General features: G+C 41.8%; 1 protein-coding gene across 1 annotated transcript in view; it reads left to right on the plus strand.

Annotated features, from left to right (window-relative positions):
• LOC149800377 (uncharacterized) overlaps positions 1 to 22,929 on the plus strand; it is a 65,524-nt gene that overhangs the window by 34,828 nt on the left and 7,767 nt on the right. Inside the window, exons 19-21 of the mRNA XM_089960023.1 lie at positions 1,074 to 1,196; positions 20,244 to 20,372; positions 22,626 to 22,745. Coding sequence (XP_089816149.1) covers positions 1,074 to 1,196; positions 20,244 to 20,372; positions 22,626 to 22,745 — 372 coding nt within the window. The remainder of the gene's footprint in view (positions 1 to 1,073; positions 1,197 to 20,243; positions 20,373 to 22,625; positions 22,746 to 22,929) is intronic.

Raw genomic sequence — 22,929 nt, forward strand, 5'->3', positions numbered from 1 at the left:
TTATACCAAAGTGAATGTTTGTCATTGGCCATTATTACAATGCGACATGTAAGTTTTGGTGGTTTTATATTTTACAGTTTTAATTACATGTTTATGGGGAAGCCTGGTAGCATGTATGATATAATTAGGTTCATGGAACACTCCAATTAGGGCAGAATTTACCATCCGTTTTGTAACCGAAATTTCGATACAAACATCTAAGCAAAAAACGATTCCAACCTTAGCGAATTCTTCGTTGATTTACAGCACTACTAATTATCACAATCCACACACACACACACAGACACGTTCATCACACACACACACGCGCGCGCCTACTCCCAGCAGGGTTTCGAATGTAAGCGACATACCTGTACAGATTTGTTGAGAATGTCTGACTCGTAATCCAAGGTTTGCAGGTTCTATAAGTGCCAAGGCCAACTTGGCAGGGCTCTCGCAAAATTATTTTCAGAATGGATGGGAGGTGGCAAATATATAGTGTCAGCTTTCTGTTTAATGGATGTGCGGCAAAACATGTTTCGTCGTGAAGTGGAGGGGCGGCCAGGGGCGTGGGCAAGTGCCCCCCCCCCCCAATTAAGGGAAAGGCGCACATGCAGCATGGTCCTGTTCGTGTACCCTTTCTTCAGATTGGCACCTAAGTCCCATTTCCTCATTTTGACATCCCTATTAACAACCGCTCCGGTGGCGTCCGTGGTTAGAGCGTCCGCCTAAGACACGGGAGGTCTAACGCTGGTCGAGTCGTACCAAAGACATAAAATCATAGTACAAGCAGCTGCCTGTCTTGGCGCCCAGCATTAGGAAGTTAGTGTTAGGACTGGTTGGCCTAATGTCAGGATAATGTGACTGGGTGGGATGCTCAACGTCAACGGCATGATATAAACTGCCACATTGCAAAGTCGAACAGGTATGTCTGAACAATTGTAAAAAGCTATGTTAAAAATCTAAATCAAACACAAAAACAAACATATGTCCCCACTTTGAAAATACGATAAAATATCAACAATCCAACATAGCTGTTATATTTATAACGTCAGTATCAGAACCGATTTCCGTTGAACATTTTTTTGTTGCAGATATTAATGAATGCGATAGCGGTTCCTGTGAAGGCAATTCCACGTGTGAAAATCTACCTGGCTACTATAGGTGTCTCTGCTCCAATGGCTTTATTTATAACGAGACGGCTCGAGACTGTACAGGTAAGATCGATACAATGTGAGGTTATTACTTGAATAAAACTCGACACATCTAAGCAAAAGACGAAGTAAACAACGAACATGATTATACTTACTGTGTACGTTTCATAGGAAGGGCAAAAATATTTTCTATAAGGAAGCTTATGGGCAATTTTTAATTACATTTGTAACGTAAACATTTCTTTATTTGAATATTGTGCTGCATTTCTTAACTTTAGTCCAGAAGATATCGGGTAATTCTTGGCCAGCATACCAGTATGCTATTTGTGAAGGATAATTCTAGTTTGGCCACCTATACTCTTTTAATTTGAAAAAAAAAAATATTTTTAACGGAAGCTGTTAAGTCCCAATTAATGCATCGTTGGGTTCATGTAGCAATTCAGTTAGAGAGAGACTGACAAGCCTTTTTCTAACGAATTCCATCAAAACACTTGAAACAACAATGACGCATACACTTACTCGTTACTGTAATTATGTACACGAATGCTGTTTACAATAGTGTATCACACGAACGTACACACGCACACATACACACACACATACACACACACGTTTAGTTTTAACACAAGCACCACAAATAATACTCCCCCCCCCCAAAAAAAAAGATATCACTGTATAACTTGTAAATTGTCACCTACTGATGGGACATATTATATGCGATGATAAGATACTAACTGTTAAGAATTTATACACAACTGTAACGATTTACATTTTTTTTGTCCTATGAATTTATTGTTGTAGAAAAAAAATAACTAAATGCCGAAGTTGTTGTCGCGTGTAATGAACGTTACAGAAACCTAAATTTGGCAGAAAGATTCAGCACGCCACAAGCTGGATCACAGCACTATAAGCATGCGTCAAAAATAAGTGTATAGATTGTTGGACAGACAAAAATACGGATCATTAGTTGATTGATGTTGCACGTGTATAACCGAGAACAGTTGTTATTCTTCAACAATATCCCAAAATAAAACTAGGTGATTCCTGTCAACCAGCCCAAATCCCCAAAACCTGTCGCATTAAGATTGCTTTTCATGAAAGTGACGTTAGAAACAAGGTCTCTTTGAGGCGCTGAGAAAGAGGTCGAAATTCGGCTACAAAACCAAGTCAAGAAAATATCCCGTGGGGGTAACACTTCATGCTGTTACACATTGGTTGTGAAGCATTAATACAGTTAATTCAACTTGAAATCACATTGGAACATATTTTCTTTTGATGGACAAATTTAACTCGAGAGAACTTTGTTTGCTCTTGACCATCCTATCTTTACTATGGCAAATGTCTACTGTTTCATACGTTTTTGCATTTGTAACGTATGTTCACCGCCCTACTTCAATCCCGACTTGGGCATCGTAGGGGAACCTCATATCCGTTAAATATGCATTCTCCTTTTGCAATCTTGTTTACACATTGGTAAGAATGCTCCAGTGGCCTAGTGGTTAGAGCGTCCGCCTTGGATGCTGTAGGTCGCGGGTTCGAACCCCGGCCGTTCATATCTATGATTTATAAAAATGGTACTAACAAATGCCTCGCTAGTTGCTCAGCAATTAAGAGGTTAGTGTTAGGACTGGTCGGCCTGGTGTCAGGATTATGTGACTGGGTGGGACATTATGATATATGTCTGCGGCATGATCCCCCAGTACCAGATATCAATATAAACTGCCACACTGCAGAAATCGCAGCGATATGACTGAAAAGTTGTTAAAGCTACAATTATAAATCCATACCACGCACACACACACACACATTGGTAAACAATTTCTTAAAAGATAACATATATTGTACATACTATATTCGTACTCAACTTAAAGTCTCACAGGGCAGGAGCCAATACACTTTAATCTCTACTATGTAATTACCACAATGGTAACATATGTATCGAATTAGAAGAATTGCCACGATGGTAACATATGTACCGAATTAGAAGAATTCGCACTCATCTGTTTTAGACAAGAAAGGGTTAAGGGTAAACGATATAGGATTTAACGGCACTTCAGCAAAATTCCGACCATACAGTGTTCATTACGTTTATGTATTCCCACAACGGGGTTAATACCATAACGAAACGGATACCAAGGCAACATTAGTAGTTAAGTGGGCCACATTAGGGACAATGGGACTTAGCATTAAAAACACCCCTGGGCCACTTTAGGGACAATGGAAATTTAACATGGAGAAAAACGCTGGGCCACTTTAGGGACAATGGGAATTTAACATAGAGTTTGGGTCTGTCTAGGGACAAGGGAAATTAACATGGGAATAGAGTTTGGGTTTGTCTAGGGACAAGGGGAATTGAATATGGGATTTTTTTTTTTTTTTTTTTTAAAAGTTTTTTTAAATTTAAATTTAAATTTAAATTTAGAAAAGGGGTAGGCAATGGAAAGGCTATCTCTTTTCGAGAAATATGGCTGGCCCTGAAAAGGGCCTTTGGGTTTTTTCTTTTTCTTCTTTTAACTTCTTAACTTTTTCCACCATCCTCTTATTTTGTCCATCATTCCTTTCTTCTTTTTCTTTTCTGTTTCTGGTATCCAGTCCGGGTGACCCATGGCTCGGAACTTGGCCTGTATTTTCATCCAGTTGTTATTCAGTTGGTCGAATTCTAATTTCTTCTTCTTATTCTGTTCTTCCTTTCTTTCTTTAGTCCACCTTTCCTTTATGTTTTCTACTTCTTGGTCATCACTTGTTTCATTATTTCTTCTCCTTTTTTCAACCTGTTCAGTCCCCTCTTCATATATGACAACTCCGTCCAATACACTATATGTTCTAGGAAGCACCGGACTTGGATGACATAATCCAGTGCTTCCTTCAAACTCCCCACTCTTACATAAGGTGGGTCAATAAATCCTCTTGATTTGTTGACTTCATCTTCTATCATTCCTTCTATTATATGTCTGGCGGCCTTTATACGTTCGACTTGACTGGTTACCAAGTGTTCTTTATCTTCATACTCCCATTCCTTTTGTATCCTTTCTATAGCATATTCTGCATCTATTATCCAGAAATAGATATGCCTCAATTGATTAAATAAATCAGTCACTTGCGTCATCTTGTCTAGATTATTCTTTGTAGAATGGTTTGAACGACGAATACTGTGGGTTCTTATACGAAAAGCGCGGACGTGAAGGAAAACATCCCCCTACTTTTTCATTTCATATAATAAAACCCAAACTATACTCTCCACATACGCTAAGAAACAATAAACAAATCCATAATCTACTATCCACACAATCGTACGTGAGCGGGTACAAACACAAACACACAAACACAAACACACAAACACATACGCTAAGAAACAATAAACAAATCCATAATCTACTATCCACATAATCGTACGTGAGCGGGTACAAACACAAACACACAAACACAAACACACAAACACATACGCTAAGAAACAATAAACAAATCCATAATCTACTATCCACACAATCGTACGTGAGCGGGTACAAACACAAACACACAAACACAAACACACAAACACATACCCTCACACTATCTTAAAAAAGAGTTAGTGTTTATATTCACACTACTCTACCTACACATTGGCAAATTGATGGTTATTTCTTTTCTAGAGTATTGGGTAGCCCTGAAAAGGGCTGTTTTTTTGGAACTTCATGGACACCTGGTTAATGGTGGCACCTTCCAGGCCTGGCGCCACATACACATCTTATCCCCCAGTTACTTTTTACTTTTTTGGGGGAGAGAGCAGAGGCAGGATATGTCGTTTCAGAATCCCAATTTTCGCTCTCTGGGATTCTGAAATTTATTCTTCTTCTCTTCTTTTCCTTCTCCTCTTCCTCTCCTTTGTTTCTTCTCTCCTCCTCTTTGTATCTTCTTTCCTCTTCTTCTTCTTCTTTATATCTTCTCTCCTTCTCTTCTTTTTTTCTTCTTTCCTCCTCCTCTCTTATCCTTCCCTCCTCCACAATGGCTTCCACGGCCAGTTCATTCAACAGGCGCCTGGCATATTCCAGATGCACATGAAGTTCCAACAGTTTAGACAGTCTCGTGTTCATTTTTGGTGTTGATCAATCAACAAAGGTAGCTAGACTGCCCAGCGAGTTTCAATTTATAGTGAAAGCGCGGACGTGAATTAAAACATCCCCCTAATAAAACATAAAATTGATGTTACCTACATCATGACCAAAAACAACAACGCGCGAACCTAAAAGAAACACTCACTCACTTTTTTATGCTACCCATCACTATTTTAAATTTTTTTTATAAATCACTTCATTAGACTATCCACATACGCAAAGCAATCCAATCTAACTCCAAATATACACCTCAAACACCAAAAAAACATGATTTTAATCTACTATTCATACCAACTTACTTAAGCACTTACTAACACACAAACACATACCCTCACATTTTTTAAAAAAGAGTTAGTGTTTATTTTCACACTACTCTACCTACACACATTGGCAAATCGATCGTTATTTCTTTTCTAGAGTATTGGGGTAGCCCTGAAAAGGGCTGTTTTTTTGTTTGCTATGGCATTCTTTTTTTAGTTTCTAAGAATGCGATGTCCTCTGAGGATAGACTTTCTGGCGATAGGTCTGCTTCTTCGGAAAGAAAAGAAGAACTCTTTGGTGTCGATACGGCAATCGACAAAGCCTCTGTCAGGTTCAGGTTGCTGCTGCTGCTGCTGTTGTTGTTGTTGTTGCTGTTGTTGCTGCTGTCTCTGAAGTCTGTACTTCTCTGTCCATTCTTCTTTCTCCCTGTTCATTTCTTCTCTGAAGAGCTCTTCTATCAGGTCTTCAGTGACTTTTAACATCCTTACATTCTCTATTTCTTCTGGCTTCGGTATCAGACTGTGTCTGACCCTATGCAAATTCACGTAGGCTTCGTTGAGTTTAGCTAGTTTGGAGCACATCTTCTTAGGAGGATGAGTCGACAATGGATGGTTAGACTGGAAACAACCCGGTTCTTAAAGTCAAAGCGCGGACGTGAAGGAAAACATCCCCACACGGTTTTTGAGTCGCAACGTTTAGTGAGTGTCATGAGAGGGATAGTAAGAAATGAAAGAGCATCAATCCAACATTCTTATAGCTAAACAAAAGACAAAGGCATTTTTTTCAAAACACAACATTTTTTATTCAGAAATCACTGAACACTAAACAACAACTCTAACATATTTAACAATAATCTAACATCATAACATCAAACAATTTTTTTCAAAACACAACATTTTTTTCCACAGTCTCATCACATTCCATCTTTAAAGTTTCTCCACTAGGTAAAGAGGGATAACAGTCTTCCATGGTTTCTAGTAATCTAGGATGAGTTCTCTCAAACTGTTGATTTCTATGGTATTATCGAATTCTGCATACAGGATGACGTTCACCGTTTCATCAGGGTCTCGGTCTTTAAACTGAATTTCCACACGAATCTGGCCGGATTTTATAGGGTGGAAATGTCCCTCGTCGCTGCCTTGGTCTGGAGTGAAATCGAAAGCCCACAAAGCGTAGCCTCCTGCATAATCCTCGTACGTAATGCCGTGACTGGTATTGGTTCCTAACTGTCCGGTGGCTTCGTACAGGGACAAGTACGATCTCAAGTAATTCTTCTTGGTAAAGTCAGGTTCGAAAGGTCGGGTACACAAGGTCTAGCCATCGCGACTGACTTCGATTTTGGACACGCCAAAGTGTTGAAAGTAGAAAGGATTTTTTTCGGCAGCTCCGTTGAAGGCTGTATTCTCGACGATACCAACGATCAAACGTTTGGGTAACTGTCCTTGGAACAGATGATCTTCGATCATGGATCGCTGTCCCTTGGGAATGGTGAAGGTTTTCACTTCCACGCGTCGTATGGGATACTTGGCGGTCGTTCTGCTCAACGTCTGACTGGTGTCGTTTCCCACTTTAGGTAACACTTCCACACCGTGTACGTAGAGTCTGGCTTCTAGGATTTTGGTTTTGTAACCGTCACTATCAGCCATCAAATGGAAAGCGGCACTGCTACGATTCAGTCTCAGGCGGACATCCACCCCGTTCAGCAAATACTTTTCTTGCAACCACATGTCCAAATGCAAACGATCCATCAGTTCTAAACTTGTGTCGGCTCCCGTGATTCTCTTTCTTCGTTCTACAAATCCATCATTGTTGTCTTTCTTTTCATCAGTTTCCAATATTTCAAACTTTGTAGGTTCGTCAGCTTCCCATACCACACAGGCATTGAGATGAGTGTTCTTGGCATCTATTCCGTACGTCAAGAGATTTTCCAGGTAGGCACGATAAGGGTAAGTATCCATGCTGCTACTGACCAGTTTGTTATTCAAGTACAAGTCCACTCCACTGAACAAGGAATGCATGAAATTGTTGACGGGAGCTACTGCTTCATTGTCTATAGGACCTCCAGTCTTATCTAGAATTTTGACTTTCAGGTACAAGTAACTGCTATTCAGATCGATGTAATCTTCGGGCTGTCCTTTGATTTCAAACTCGATGGGAGCGGAATCGGTCAGTGAGGAGACGGGGTGAAATTCCACCCACTGGGATTCTTGCATGGTCATCATGGTAGGGGGCAAGGCAAACAGATCCAGTTCCGTCTTGGAACAAGCGCATGATTCTCGGTGCATCATTTTTTTTTGTCTCTTTTCTCAATAATCGAAAACGTCTAAGTCTCGAACGGTTCTTCTTTTCTTGGCCTTTCTCGCTTGAAGTCTGGTGAAAGGGTGTTTTCTTCGTCGTCTCTTTCTGCCTTGTCCTTGCTGAATGCCTGACTCGGTAGCGTGCAGGGCATTTATAGGTGTTTCTCGTTGGCCTAAAATGTCTTTGCCCGTTTGCAGCAAGACATTTTTGCCTGCCCTCATGAAGGCTTCTTTAGGGTTTTGTTTGTCGATGATGACATTTTGGAGAAATTCTTTGCCTTGCGTCAGTGCCGCATCTTTCACGGCGTGCAATCCGCGTGTCACCATCGGTTTCAACACTGGGGCCACCGAACGAAAGGCCGATTTTAACATGTCTCCTAAGCCGTGTCCTCGCTGTCGAGCAACCCCTCGGTACACTGGATACATGACTTAAGAGTCGTGAGAGAACCGTTTTCGAAAATGGAGTTTCACCGTGACTTTTCCTTTGGTGAATAGAATATTTTGTCCCAAATCTCCTTTTATAGCAATGTTGACCGTGTCCAAATACGACTTGCTGACCGGCAAATAGTGAGGATGGACAAATTCGCGGTGGACGTGTTAAGTGTTTCCACCTTCCTCGTCAGTGTTCGTGGCAGAATCAACTTTGAAAGGAATGACACGCAGTAAGGGTACGGAGGTGTGTCCCACCACGTTGTACTCCACCACATCGGAATACACGAACATCAAATTCAGTCCTTTGTTCAGTTCTACCGGGGCACGAAATAACTTGCTAAAAGACTCGTTGTCGTAAACGATGGTTAATTCGTTTTTCTTGATCATGGTCTTTCTCATGTCCATGTCTCCGCCCAACATGTCATACAATTCAGGACAAAATAAAATGGACAGGATTTTACTCCGTTCAAATTTCATCAAGAAGCGACGAGCTGCTTTGTGGTACTCCATGGTGACATTTTTGTTGACATGCTCCAAAGCTTTCAGAAACACGACATTAAACCTGGAGGTTATGGTGCTGACCAAATGTTGACCACTAAAATAATAGCCTGGGGGAATGAACAAGTGATAGGTGGTGTACTTTTGTGTACGGGTTTTCTTGTCATATTTGACATTGCTATCCATCCACTGTTGCATTTGCTCGTCATGAACTTCCACATCAAACAAATTTTGATTGGGAAGGACATTGAGGACTTGGGTCGGGTGAATCATTTCTACTAAAGCCACATCCCAATGGGCTTCGTAATCTAACTGGATGGCCTGAGGTTATTTGGCCGTGTAACAGCACAACGTGTTCTTGGGAAACACCTCCATGGAACTGTCACTGGGTAAAGTTAAGTAAAATTGGTTTTGGTGAATCTTGCACAGAAGAACTAGGTGAAGGAGGAGTGGTCGACGTAGCTGCGTCTGCTGTGTGAAAGGGCATGATGGTCACTTCTTTTTATAGTCGATGACTTGCGAGCCTCGATCCAAGAATCGAAACTGGGTGGATATCCTTTCCAACGTACTTTCACTTCTTTGACACGTCGTTTGCCCACTTTACGGGTTCTGCGTTCGAGAATGCTTTCGATGTCGTACACGTCGTCTTCTTTTTTGGTGACACGTTGTAATTCGGGCAAATAAAACGTTCCTTTGAGCACTTCTCCGTTCATGTCTTCCAATTTATACACGGTAGGATGACGGCCATGCACTCGTCCAGTGACGCGAAACAATTCGGTCGTCCAGTTAGGTAAGTAACCTTTGTCGAAAGTGCATTTGGTTTTGCCAATGCGCACCCAATCTCCTACGACCAACATTCCACTTTTCTCGGGGACAGCCCTCGTCGGGGACGTACCAAACAGACGCTCAAACACCAACACTTCGTTGTCGGGAGTCACGTCTTGCGGGGCACGTCCGATGCTTCGATGGTAAGATTGGTTGTACGCTTGCACCAGGTGTGGTAAGATGTCGATGTACTTCAGAGTGTGGTGATGCGTAAAATATTTCCACATGCGTTCTTTCAAAGTGCGTTGAAAACGTTCCACGATGCTGGCTTTGGTTTCGGGATTCTCGGTGGTAAAAAATGAATGTCACGTTTCTTTAATTCTTTTTGGAAAGCTTGGTTCAGAAATTCGGTGCCTTTGTCCGTTTGCCATCGAAGAGGGTGACGACCGCTTTGTTTCAACACCCGTTGCAGGGCTCGCACTAACTCGCTGCTCGATTTGGAAGTCAAGGGCACGACCCAGGCAAATTTGGAAAAGACGTCGATGACACAAAACAAATATTTGTAGCCACGATTGTAGCTGGCCAAATGAGAGACATCGGCTAAATCGGCTTGCCATTGATGATCGATGCCTTCCACTCGGGTGCGACTTCTGGCAAACTTGCGTCGAATGGGTTTGTGTAAAGTGTAGGTAGCTTGTTCTTGTAACCATCGTTGCACTTGAGGTAAACGGAGACTTTTCAGTCGCGTTTTGGCAGCACTATACAATTTTTGAACTCCTGCGTAACCTGCAGGATGGGAGGGTCGTAGTAAATGCTGGCTAAGACTTTTTCCATTTTTTTTGTGTTGGTTGGTGTGTTAATAAGACACCCACTCTTGGAGGATGCTACTCTTTTTCTCTTGGGGTATTTTCTTGGATTGCAATGCTTTGCGTGTGCGGCCAGCAATAGGTGTCGAAGAGGAGAAGGATGTCTGAGCGGGGGATATCGGTTCTTGTTTCACTTCTGTCTTCACTTCTGTCTTCACTTTCTTTTTCTCTTGTGATGAAGAAGGGGTGGCCATCATCTTTTTAATCCATCCAATTCTGGAAGTAGGTGGTGTTGTTAACTTGCGTACTTTTTCTGGTGGAGTTTGAAACCCTTCCTCTTCTTCTCCTTTTTCTGTCTTGGTCACGGGTACTGGTGGTACTGGTACTGGTACTGGTGATGGTGCTGGACTTTTCATCAAGGTCTTAAAATCTTTCAGAGTGGGTAGAGCTGTTTCGTCTAAAGCTTTCTTTTGAAAGAGTTGCAGTTGTTGCAAGAGTTGACCGTACTTTTGCGATTTTTCTGTTTCGGACAAATCTTGGCGATCCATCAAGGACTGCAATTCGTGTTGTAACTGGGACATCTCGCTCAAATGGGGATTGGGAGGTAAATGCGGGGTGTGTTGTTCTTGCCACCGATGGTATTCCATCCATCGTTTGTAAGGCACTAAAGCTAGTTTTCGTCCTTCCATGGGGTTGTCAGGGGTCGATTCTGAGATCTTGGAACTTCCGAGGCCTTTTTATCTTGCTCCCACCAGTCCTCCCAACATGGTTCCCAAGACTCCTTTCAGTATGGGGCCTAACAAGAGAGGTAAAATACCTCCACGTTGCACTAACATCTTCTTTTTTTGACGAATGGGAATTTTCTTTTGAACCATTTGGCGAAGAACGTGACGATGTTTGCCTAAGCATTGTTTCTGGTGTTTGGACAAAGGGATCGTGCCTTTCAAAACGTTCAAACAACATTCGCACACGGTATCGATGACCTCTTTTTAGGCTGTTTGAATGAGTTTTTTTCGTAGGGGTGGAGAAGCTTTGGACAGGACAGATAACATGTCCCCATGTTTGGCTAAACGTGGTGGCAGTCCTTTCCTTTTCTTTCCTTGGGGTTTTCTGGAGGGTGACATATTTGAGTCTTCAGGAGCACCAAAAAAAAACACTGATACCCCCGACTTGGTCACAGGCCTTTTTTATACTGGAACGCGTCGCCACTGATTGTCTTTACGTCGTATCAGTTTCAGGACAGGCATGACACGTCGTGCAGGGGTACGTAACGGACTAAATCGAGCCAGTTCTTGCTTGGACAAATCCAGTAAACTTTGTAACATGCCCGATCTTTCTTGAACTTTGATTTTGGGAGAAGGTACTTTGTGAGCAGCAGCCACTGCCACTAAATTGGAGGGTCCTGCCACTGGGGAAGTTCTTTTGGGGGTCATCAACGGAGAAATTCTTGGTGTGATCAACGTCTCCAAGTACTCTTCAGTTCTTGGTGTCATTAATGGAGAAGTGGATGAACGTGAGGCTGCCGGAGACCCAGTCACTGCCATGGCAGATCGTGGTTTGCGAGTGTAAGGTTGCGTCCTGGCCGAAGTGCCTCTCTTGCGACTAGTTTTCTTCTGTGGACTTTTCTTTTTCTGGGGACTTCTTTTCTTTTTCCGGGGTGGTGGTGGTGTCTGGTCAGAGGAGGGTCCTGCCACTGGAGAAGTTCTCCTTGGGGACCTGGTCTTTTTCTTCTTGGGGCTTCGTTGGACTTTTGTCTTGGGGATAACTTTGGGGGCATTAGGATCCCATCTTAAGAGTGAGCGAATGATGACCCCTCCTAGAGTACCGCTCCCTCCAGGTTTCAAAATGATTTGTTTTTTGGTTTGATTGTCGATGCGGGGATCGGCCAGTTGGACCAAAGCGACTTTGTTTCGATCGAAAAAGCGTTTGGTTTGATGAGGAATCTGAATGATTCCTTGGAGTAATTGACGTGCCGTCACCGTGAACCATCGTAAGACTTCTTTGAGACTAGCTTCTAAGACACGAGCTCGTGTTTGTGGATCTTTTTCTCGACTGATGCCATACAAGGCACGAATCAATTTGACGGGAAGATGCGACTGCAGGGACGTCATGTTCGCACTGTGTGAGACAGACGAAAAAGGGTCTGAGGTTTTTATAGATTTTTTTATGTGGAGTGAAATGAAGTCGAGGACGGAGACGTGTACAGGACAGGCCCTCCGTCTTGACACCAGTGGTGAAACAAGTGGGTACGAAATCGCAAATCCTCAGGAGTCGTAGGTTTCAAATCGACGAGTAAATAGGCGTGTGGCGTTTGAGTGGCATCGTCGTACGCCTGAGTCAGCCAAGGCGTTCCTAACTGTTTGGCTAAGACTTGCACTTGCGATTTATCTCGAGGGCTTTTAAACAAGACCACGTAATGCGCATTGAGACTGATGGTGCGATGGGCTTTACTTTGTTGAAACAAATTTTGGGTGATGTAAACGACACTGGCATTACGGTGATGCCCTTTGCGCGTGAACCACAGTTTAATTTCTTCTTCGTCTTCTCCTAACATGTCGTCGAAAATGACCAAATGGGTTAGACGGGAGTCAGAGACGATGCCATCGTCTTCTTTAGGAATGCCTTCCACAAACACGATGGAATCGCCTTGACTTTCTCGCAAGAGGCTGTACGCCGATTGCCACTCTTTGTAACACCACACGATTCGTTGAGGGGGTCGATCGATCAAATGATGTTTATGTTCGATCAAACGTTTGACGAATTCGGTTTTGCGTGAACCGCTAGGTCCAGCAATGAGCATGTTAAAGGGATGGCGAAGATACAAAGCCTCCCAACTGGCACGATCTAAGTGTTCGTCGATGACTTTGACAGTAGAGGAAGAGGGAGCAGAGACAGCAGAGGTAGCCATGGTTTGAGAAATGTCACTTGTGACACGAAAAACAAACAAGACAAAAGTTTATATACTTTTTCAGAACACGTTTATTGAATGTTTCAAACATGAATACGAAAGACAAAAATGCATAAAAGCCAAAGGCTTAAGTACAAGAATAAAAGGCACATGATAACCATGAACGTGGAATAAACACAAGTGTCTGTACAACATGTTTTGGGTAAAGTTCTAACCAGTTCTATAGTAGGGGTAAGGTCACACAAGTGTCCTCCCGAAAGGGTCTTTCAGGCCTGTCCACGACAGTGCTATCCTGGGTGACGGGTTTTTCTGGCACCGTCACTAACACAGGTTGAAAAGTAACTTTTTTCCTTGAATAACTCTCGTGCATACTGGGCCACATCTTGCGTCCAAGCCTCAAAACCCTGGTCTCGGTGATGTCCAACATTTGACTCCTAACCAATCTGGTTTCTTCTTCGTCAACGACATGATAAGTTACTTCAATGAACAATGAACTATCGATGTTGCCTAGGGTTCCTTTTCATATACAGACCAATACCAACGTGACCGTACGGTAAGGTGAAGTGATTGGGAAGTCGCACTCGCTTCTGGTATACAATTTGATAGACTTTTTCCAAGGGTCGACTGACGATGTGGTGAGTGGGTAAACGTACAATCTTGTTCGGTTGATAGGTAGTCACTTTAAAGTTTCAATCCTCTCCCGATTGCAAGGCTTCTTTCAATACCCCAAAGTTGACCACTCGACTGATGCGATGATTCAGAGTCAGTCCTTTCACTTTGCACGTCGTGTACACTTCTCCTTGTTTGTCCCGGTATTCGTAGCCGTAATTTTTGGGACCACCACTGACGAAACTTAGAATCTTGTCGTCGGGATGCTCGTCTGTCCAGGCTCCTAAACGGTCTCCTTCGATGTCAGGGTGCTGTTGAATCGGGTGATGGATGTAAATGCAACTGTCCGTGTCAAAGTACAGGACGCGTTCTTCTAACAGTTCTAAAGCTTCGTACAATTTTAAGCGAGCATGAGCTGTCACGTAAGCCGCAATGATGACGTTTACAAAAGGGTCGTCTTGTACAAAGTCCAGATCTTCTTCGTAATTGAGCAAGATCAAATCCTCTCGAACGACGTCCACGTGTTTCATGTATTTGGTTTTGTCGTGAATCATCTGAAAGTAGCGGGAAGGTTCTGTCAAATATTCCGTCTTGGGTAAACACGGTCTTTGTGCCATTTTACCCCACAAGCAATTTAACATCACTTTGGCAAACGATCGCCTGCCTTCGTTTTTTTTCGATCTGGTCTAAAGATATGCCTTCCTGTTGCTTAGTATTTCTCTTTGAATTGTATTTGGTCTTCGGGAGTGTGACACCAGGAAGGATAGCCGCTGGCTTCTTGTTTCAGTTTCAAAAAGGCATCCACGTAGTCTGCGAAAATGCCTTTCTGAGTAGGGTCACCCTTGTGGAACTATTGTGTCTTGGGAAAGTGGCAAATTTCGTACACTTCTAACAGTTGGTATCCCATGTCCAGAGCTTTGAACAATTCCACGCTGACCCAGGTTCTCGTCAAGGCACGTTCTTCCTGGCTGTGATGGCAAGGTTGGTCCTGGTTGCACGTTTCGGCACAAGTACGGCACAAGGGAAACATCAGTTTGCCTTGACAATGGTGAGGTAAGACGGGATGGTATAGGTTCGTGGGAGACAAAACTTTACACTTGATCAAGCCTTCGTATTGTCGAATGTTTTTCAGGTCGATGTGTTCCGTGAACAATTGCGGGTGCCCTACAGGAAAGCGACAATATTTGCACACGTAGGGATACAGCGAACACACGTCCAAGTATTTGATTTCTTCTCCTTTCTCTTCGTCGGCTTGGTACAGCAAACAGGTGGCATTGGTCCTTCCTCCGTACAAACTATCCCTCGGGTTCAGCGGGTCCATGAACTGGTAACTTTCCACGAGGCGTTTAAACTCGGGATCGGTTTTCAAACGGTGATCGTACTCGTGTTCCCACATTTCCACCACTTGGTATCCTTGCTGTTCTAACTTTAGGCGTCGCTGACAAGTGTCCTGGTACAAGTCTTCCATGGTTCGTTGCAAAAACTGATTTTTAGTGCCACGGTCAGGGTAACAGACGGGACATCCGTGAAATAAGCAACCGTTAAACTCGTACACGATCTTGGGGTTTTCTAAGTCCCAGCCATCTACCGAATACGTTCCGATGGTCTTTTCGCCTCCTCCGTTGCGGGCATGCTGAATCCATTTGTCTTCCTTGTCGCACAAGTAATGTAACCAACGTAGGGCTTTGACCGAGTATTGACGCATGACATAGCGGGTCGTTTGAGGACTGATGACAGCCACGGTGTTTTCAGGCATGAATCGTTGGCGGTACACTAAGGAACACGCTTTGGCAATGGTGCAAGCTTCTTTCAAAGGATCGACCCCTCCGTGTTCCATGAACAGTTCTCGAAATTTTCCACAGCAACGCCGTAAAATGTCCACGTCGGAACGACAATACTTTAACATTTCTTCCTGAAAGTCGAAAGGGTCGGAGGCGTGAGCTTGGTACCAAGCGTAGAAAGCTTCTCGTTGTTCGGTACGCATGTTGTCGGGGTCGTAATAGTGAGCCTCAGGCAAATGGGGTAGAACAGCATGTTGATTGGCTTCCGTATTGAAAAAGTGTGGAAAGTACCCTTTAGTCATTTCTGTCATTCCAAACGTTTTAGGCATTCGGCTCAAAGGCATGGCCAAGTAACTGATCGAATCTTTAAACTGTACTTGTCCCACTTGCATGAAAATGATTTTGGCTCCGTTCAAAATCACTTTAGGACGTTCGGTGCCATGTTCCGTATAGTACCTCAAAAGAAACTGTCCATCGTATCCGGAGAAATTGTGAGCCATCACCGTTGCATGACGATGACAATCTCCATAACGTTCGATGTCCTTTTGGCTCCACGTCTTGTCGATGGGGTCTAAGACCCATTGGGCAAAATCGGCTAACGTGTTTGGTCCCCGAAAGATTTTTTCACGTCCTCCAGGAATCTTGCTGCAGTGAGGGCAATGACTGAAGATAGGTTCTTGAATGCACTTCTCGCACGCTCGATGAGCCACGCAGAAATTAGGGATGTGAATGCCAGTCTCTTGCATGCATTCGAAATCGAAAAAGATGAAATTGCCTTTCTTCTTGTGACCGTCCTCTTTCTCTGGTGGGGGTTGGTATTTTTGCACGTAACATTCGTGTTCCAAGTCCACGATGTGGTGACAAATGTGACATTTTTTCTTTCCTCGACATACGTGTGCCTTGGCATTGTTGGTACGTATGCCTTGTCTACACGTAGGGTACAATCTCAGGAGTTGACAAGCACATTTCTTCTGTGAACCTTGTGTTTTCAAATGTTGTTGGTAACAGGTAGGGCTGACAAACGTGCGCAGACAAGTCGAACAAGGCACTGGTTCTTCGCTCAGACAGGGTGGAGAGGCCAAACATCCTGGGCATCTCAATCCACAATGCTTGTGTTGCTCTCGATTGTTATAACCATAATCACATTTCTCACAGTAATATCTGTATCCCAGGAATCCGGTGATACTGGTAATGGTATCGAAATGGTCATCGTGATGATAAACATGAATGTATTTTCCGTCCTTAAAGTCTTGGCCTCGAAACAACAGAGACCCGCGCATTTCTTGAGGGTGCACTTTCAAGGTGTAGCGTGGAGCTAGGGCATCTTGCAATTTTTGCATCTCAGGAATGCCACAGGATGTGTCTTTGGACAGGCCAGCTTGTTGCAACAGGAGTTCTGCTTCGTTTCGTTGTTTGGTTCGGTTCGATTTTCGAATGTTCTCCCAGGTTCTTTTCCATTCTACCGTGTCGTTCTTGTTGGCATAGGTTCGTCCCACCACGATAGAACGGGCTAAGCACATCTGGTCTTGAGGGTTGTTAATTCGGACGAGACTCTTTTTGGTGTTGCGAAGGTCGTCCACCAATGACATCTTTTTGCGTCCTGTCCCTTGAGGAAGAGAGACGTGAGCCATTTTCAGTGTGGCTTTACCATCGGTGATGTCAAACTGGTCACTAGATTGTTGTACGTGTTGAATCTTGTCCATGACTTTGGAAGGGGTTAGTTCTGCGGGTCTGCTAAACTCGATCCAAACAGGGGATTTCAAACCGTCGTGATCTATGGATAGTGTCAAGCGATCGTCTTCTTTGGCTTGACATTGTCGCTTTAGTGAGGTAAGCAAAGAATCCCACATCTCGGTGATAAACCCTTCTGCTTTCTCCAAGGGTACGTCGGCCTTGCAATCTTTAAACTTCACCGTGTAGGTGTAAGCCGTGGTTCTAAATTTTCTAGAGGAGCGCTTTTCCGTCTCTCGAATGGAATAGTACTTTTCAGGGTTGACTAAGGGTGGTGAACTTGGTTTAGTGGGTTCGGATTCTGGTTCACTCATGTCCTCTTCAAAATCACTGGCATGAATTTTTGCCAAGATTTCAGCCCTGGTACGAGGCGATAGATCACGTTTCTGCCTCTTACTTTCTTCTTCTTCTTTCTTCTCGAATGAATGGGATCGTTTCATCTTGAGTGCAAAACGTCAAATGACTCAAGTTTAAACACCACAGACTAATTTATAGTCTTGGCAAACCAGCGTATATAAAAAGGGTGTGTGTCTTGTCCTTTCACTATGCATTTCACTCTCAAGCCGAGCACAACGATGGAAGAGACTACCCAGATGGAACGTTTCGTCAGAGCTTTGCGAGGGGTCATTAGAAAATTCTCTTCAGACCAGCCGACGGACTACTCTCCTTCCTTTCGAGATAAAAGTCAAGATACTTGCTATATCTGTCAGAAGAAAGGGCATTGGTCTTCAGAGTGTCCAGACCGTCAAAAAAGAAAGAAAACAGGGGCTAAAAGAGACAAAAGTCAAGATACCTGTTATTATTGTAAAGAAAAAGGACATTGGTCTCCAGATTGCCCAAAAAAGAAACAAGAGGAGTCAGAAGAAAAGAAGGAGTCTTCAGAAGAAGAGAGGGATTCTTCGGAAGAAGAGAGGGATTCTTCAGAGGAAGAAGAGGAAGAAAGAAGACAATTCTATTTAAAAGAAGCAAAGAAACAGGAGAAGAAAAGAAGAAGGGAAGAAAATGAGGTAAAAACTGTGAAGAAATTCAAAAAACAGAGAGACTAAACAAGGAGAAAGAAGAAGTCAATGAACTTTTAATTAAAGTGTTCTGTGGTGAATTGTGAATTGGATTGTAAAAAAATGGATAAAAGAATACATGAATGATATAAGGTAAGTGTCTTTGAGTTTTGATTTTAAAATAAGAAGCTACACTCACGCACTCATACACAGACACGTACTATAAGGGTAAAATGGGTGGGGTTTATTTTTGAGTTATTGGCAAATTGAAATTGTATTTCTTTTCGAGAAATGTGGGTGGCCCTGAAAAGGGCCTTTTTATTTTGGTGTAGGAGTGAGTTTAACCAATCAACTTTAACTGCCTTAAGCCTTTGCCACGGCCAAGGCCTACTTCTGATGATTGGGTTGAAATCACTAAGGGTGGTACGACAGGCTTAGTCACAGGGTTGGCGTGTTTAGCTCGGGAAGGTCGTATTCTCTTCGGTCGTGATAAAGAAGTCTGATACATTTGTTTCAGACTTCTTAACTCCGCTAAAATGTCCAACAGTACCGTAGCCGTTTGATTTTCACCCTCTTGTTTCTTTGCTCCTACTTCTTCTTGCTGTTGTTGCTGTTGTTTTTTTCTTACCTCTTCTTGTTGCTGTTGCTGTTGCTGTAGGAGAAAGGCTTGTTCCGCTTCCTTTTGTCGTTGCATAAATTTCTCCAATTCTTCTTTCTGTCTCTGTCTAAAATTCTACACTTGCGGTAATGAAGAAGGTAACGAAGGTTCTGGAACAAATTCTTGCGAGGTAAGAAAATCCACAAAATCTCAGTGTACCTCTTCTGAAAGTAAGTCCGGGTTCCCTTGGGCAGTCTCCCCTGCTGGTGCACCCCAATGGATCGTTTTCTGAGTTTCCGTCATGTTGAATCACTGTCGCATAGATTGACTGCACACAAGCGCTAACGAATCTATATAGACCACGTGACGTCACAGACTGCTCTCTTCGGATTGGATGCGAGCTGACTGAATTTTGTAACGCGTGTTCGGATTGGTGAATGAATTCAATCCGTTTCAATCCTTCCTGTACCTATAAATAAGCGCAGTTCACTGCATTGATTCACCTATTCTCGTCGCTTCAAGATGTGGACCACAGTTGAGTCATCCACCCTTGTGTCTTCCATGATGTTTAGGACGGACATGCTCATGTATGTCAGGTCCAAGTGGACTGTTGTTGATAGGACAGATACTAGTCAATGGATGAGGAGAGTTTACATAGAAAGACAAGGATGTCTCAAGAGGGTACTTGTGTATGGACCGGTAGTTAGAAGGAGTTTAAGAAGAAGAAGAAGAAGATGTGACAGATGCCATCTATGTTAATATTAATATTAACATAAACCCAAAGGCTCTTTTCAGGGCCAGCCATATTTCTCGAAATGAGATAGCCTTTCCATTGCCTACCCCTTTTCTAAATTTAAATTTAAATTTAAATTTAAAAAAACTTTAAAAAAAAAAAAAAATCCCATATTCAATTCCCCTTGTCCCTAGACAAACCCAGACTCTATTCCCATGTTAATTTCCCTTGTCCCTAGACAGACCCAAACTCTATGTTAAATTCCCATTGTCCCTAAAGTGGCCCAGCGTTTTTCTCCATGTTAAATTTCCATTGTCCCTAAAGTGGCCCAGGGGTGTTTTTAATGCTAAGTCCCATTGTCCCTAATGTGGCCCACTTAACTACTAACATTATTTTCTCCATTAGTCACCTCTTTCGAGGAGCACCGGGTCTATTCTACATTTCGAATGTTGCAGAAGGCAGACAGACAGACGATGGGATATAATCTGTTAATATTCCATGCTAACATATAGAAATGACAAATAAATATGTAGCATATGTCGAAAATGAAACAACAGTATAAAAACGAGCATATCAGAACGAAAATAAACTTGTGTTTGCAGAGAAAAATGAGTGTGACAGAGTTCCATGCCCCGATGGTGCTACATGCGTGGATTTAGTCGATGCATACAACTGCACGTGTCCTGCTGGCTATGTCTACAATTACACCAATAATTCGAATACATGTCAAGGTATGCGGTACACCCTTCCATCCCCTCTCTCTCCCTCTCCCTCTCTCTCTCTCTCTCTCTCTCTCTCTCTCAATCACAGAATCCCTTTTGGATATGACATACATATAATAATCTGGACGGTTGAACTGTATCTTGATATAATTATCTTGCCATAAAGAAAGAACAGACGCATTCAGCAAATGCCGCCATCGCCTTATATTTAACTTGTGAAGCATAAAATATACGTTTAACAATATATATCTTCAGTTCCGAGACTGCCTTACTGTTTAGGAGATATTTACACATGTGAAAGAAAGCTTGCGTAGTTTTAAGTATTGTTGTTTACTTTGATTTTCAAAGATTTTATCTTCACGGCATTTCTCTTGAGGTACATCATTACAACGCTATGGTCTTAAGTAAGTAATAGAAAAGAGTGAAAGCCAGAACATTTTGTAAAATTTAATAAATAATTTATTTCCCTTGAATGCAAAGCAAAAAATGGAAAAATAACTTACGGTATTTCGAATTAAATCCCAAAATGATCATAAAATTTCTAACACAAGTCCTAATATTTAAATTTCTAAATGAACTTTATTGATACTTCAAACGTATTCCAACGGTTGAAATATTGATGTACTTGTGGTAACCTTTGTTCTAATGATGTGCAAAACAATCTTTTGTTCAATCTCAATAACACAGTCTAAGAATGTGTCTTTATTTGAATTTCACTATGAGTACATGTATTTATTTCCAAGAATGTTTTTCTCAGAACACTTTGTATGTCCTCAGAAGAATCGCTTGAATTAAATAATTTGAAGAAATAAAGTCTAGCCCAAATGAAATACAGGACACAACAATAATGGTACCGATTCTGCTGGGATCTTAAAACACGAATGAATAATTTGCCCAGTAACAGTAACATATAGTCCTCAACCTGACCTCAGGTCACATTGAGCATAAAAAAAATTTACCTAATGGACAATTTTATTCAAATTGTTCCAAATGTACAAACGATACAATATTGGTTATAGCTGGAAGGTCTTTTACTAAAATTATAAAATAGAATGTTTTATACAACAGGTAGGCCAGGTATATTTATAGGGATATTCCAATAACCGAGACCCAGACCCAAATAAATATGTTTCCTTCTATTGATAATGATCTTAATATTAAATCAATATTCACAGAGAAAATATTGGCTATGTACTGGTTAGTTACAGAAGTTAAAAAAATCAGAGATTCAAATCAGTTAGAAAATTTCTCTATTTCGAAATATTGGTTTTATCGGAATTGCGAAGTAGTTAGATTTAATAGTGATGTATTGAAAAATATTCTTTTTCGGGCTTTTAAACACTTTGACGTTAAGGTGGTGTTTTTCTGTTGTTACCAGTTGGAGTTAAATTTTAAGTTTTCTTCATATTGTTTGGATTCTAAAAGATTAATTCTTTCCCCTGGGAATATTTAAGTGCTCATAGAGAATTCTTGGACAAAGACATGTATTTAAATTTTATTCGGAATTCAAACACCGGAATTTTATTTTATGTGGTTGAACAAAGAATTTTAGATACATAAGTACTGTACTGGCAATAGTATAAGTCATCGCCTTTTTTTTTCTTTCCTCGGGACTCGAACTCAAATTAATTAGAACATTTTATTTCTAGGAGTTCTAATTTTTAATTTTTGGATTATTCTTGGATTATTTCTGGAGTAGATTCTTAAAACTGTAAGTTCTAATTTTAATTTTTACCTTGTTTATCTACGGAAATAAATTATTTCTTAAATTTTATAAAGCTTGTTGTCTTCACTTTTTTCTTGTTACTGTTTATGGAGCCTAACCACGTAACGCATAAGTTAAATCTTTCAATGAAATCACAAAGAGAGTCAGTCCCGCTTTCATATCTATATCTATATATATATATATATATATATATATATATATATATATATATATATATATATATATATATATACAGTGTCATATCAGTTTTGATATATCTAAATTTACATTTAAAAGGGTTGCCGCTGTAACTAATTTGGTAGAGAGAGTTAGCCTACTGAAAGAAGGTTTGTGGGTTCGATACATGACCAGGAAAGCATGATTGGGATTTCTCGATGTTTTATTGTGGGGGTGGGTGAAGGCTCTTCAGACCCAATTCTTAGGCATGATATAGACAATAATGTTAAAGTGCTATTAAAATACCAACCAACCAACCAACCATATTATTTAGATGAAGCTGCCGCTCACAGTATCCTTTTGAAAGTGTTCTTTTGCAGATATTAATGAGTGCGATCACAGCCCATGTCAAAGTAATTCCACTTGTGAGAACAGCCTGGGCAGCTATGCGTGTCTCTGCTCCACTGGTTTTATTTATAACGAGACTGGAGACTGCACAGGTAAGATGTACACACTATGAGGGTATACTTGATTTCAACGCGACACACGTATGCTATCATAAAAAGCCTGCATGTTTTATCAACTAGCGAGATCATTAGGATATAGTAAAGAACTGAAACAATGTCCATGGCTAGCCATGGCAAATGGCATTCCTTTATGTTTTGTACTTTTGTACCGCATGCT

This window comes from Sinohyriopsis cumingii, chromosome 5 (genome assembly GCF_028554795.1).
Source record: "Sinohyriopsis cumingii isolate HCF-2022 chromosome 5, ASM2855479v2, whole genome shotgun sequence".
NCBI lineage: Eukaryota > Metazoa > Mollusca > Bivalvia > Unionida > Unionidae > Sinohyriopsis > Sinohyriopsis cumingii.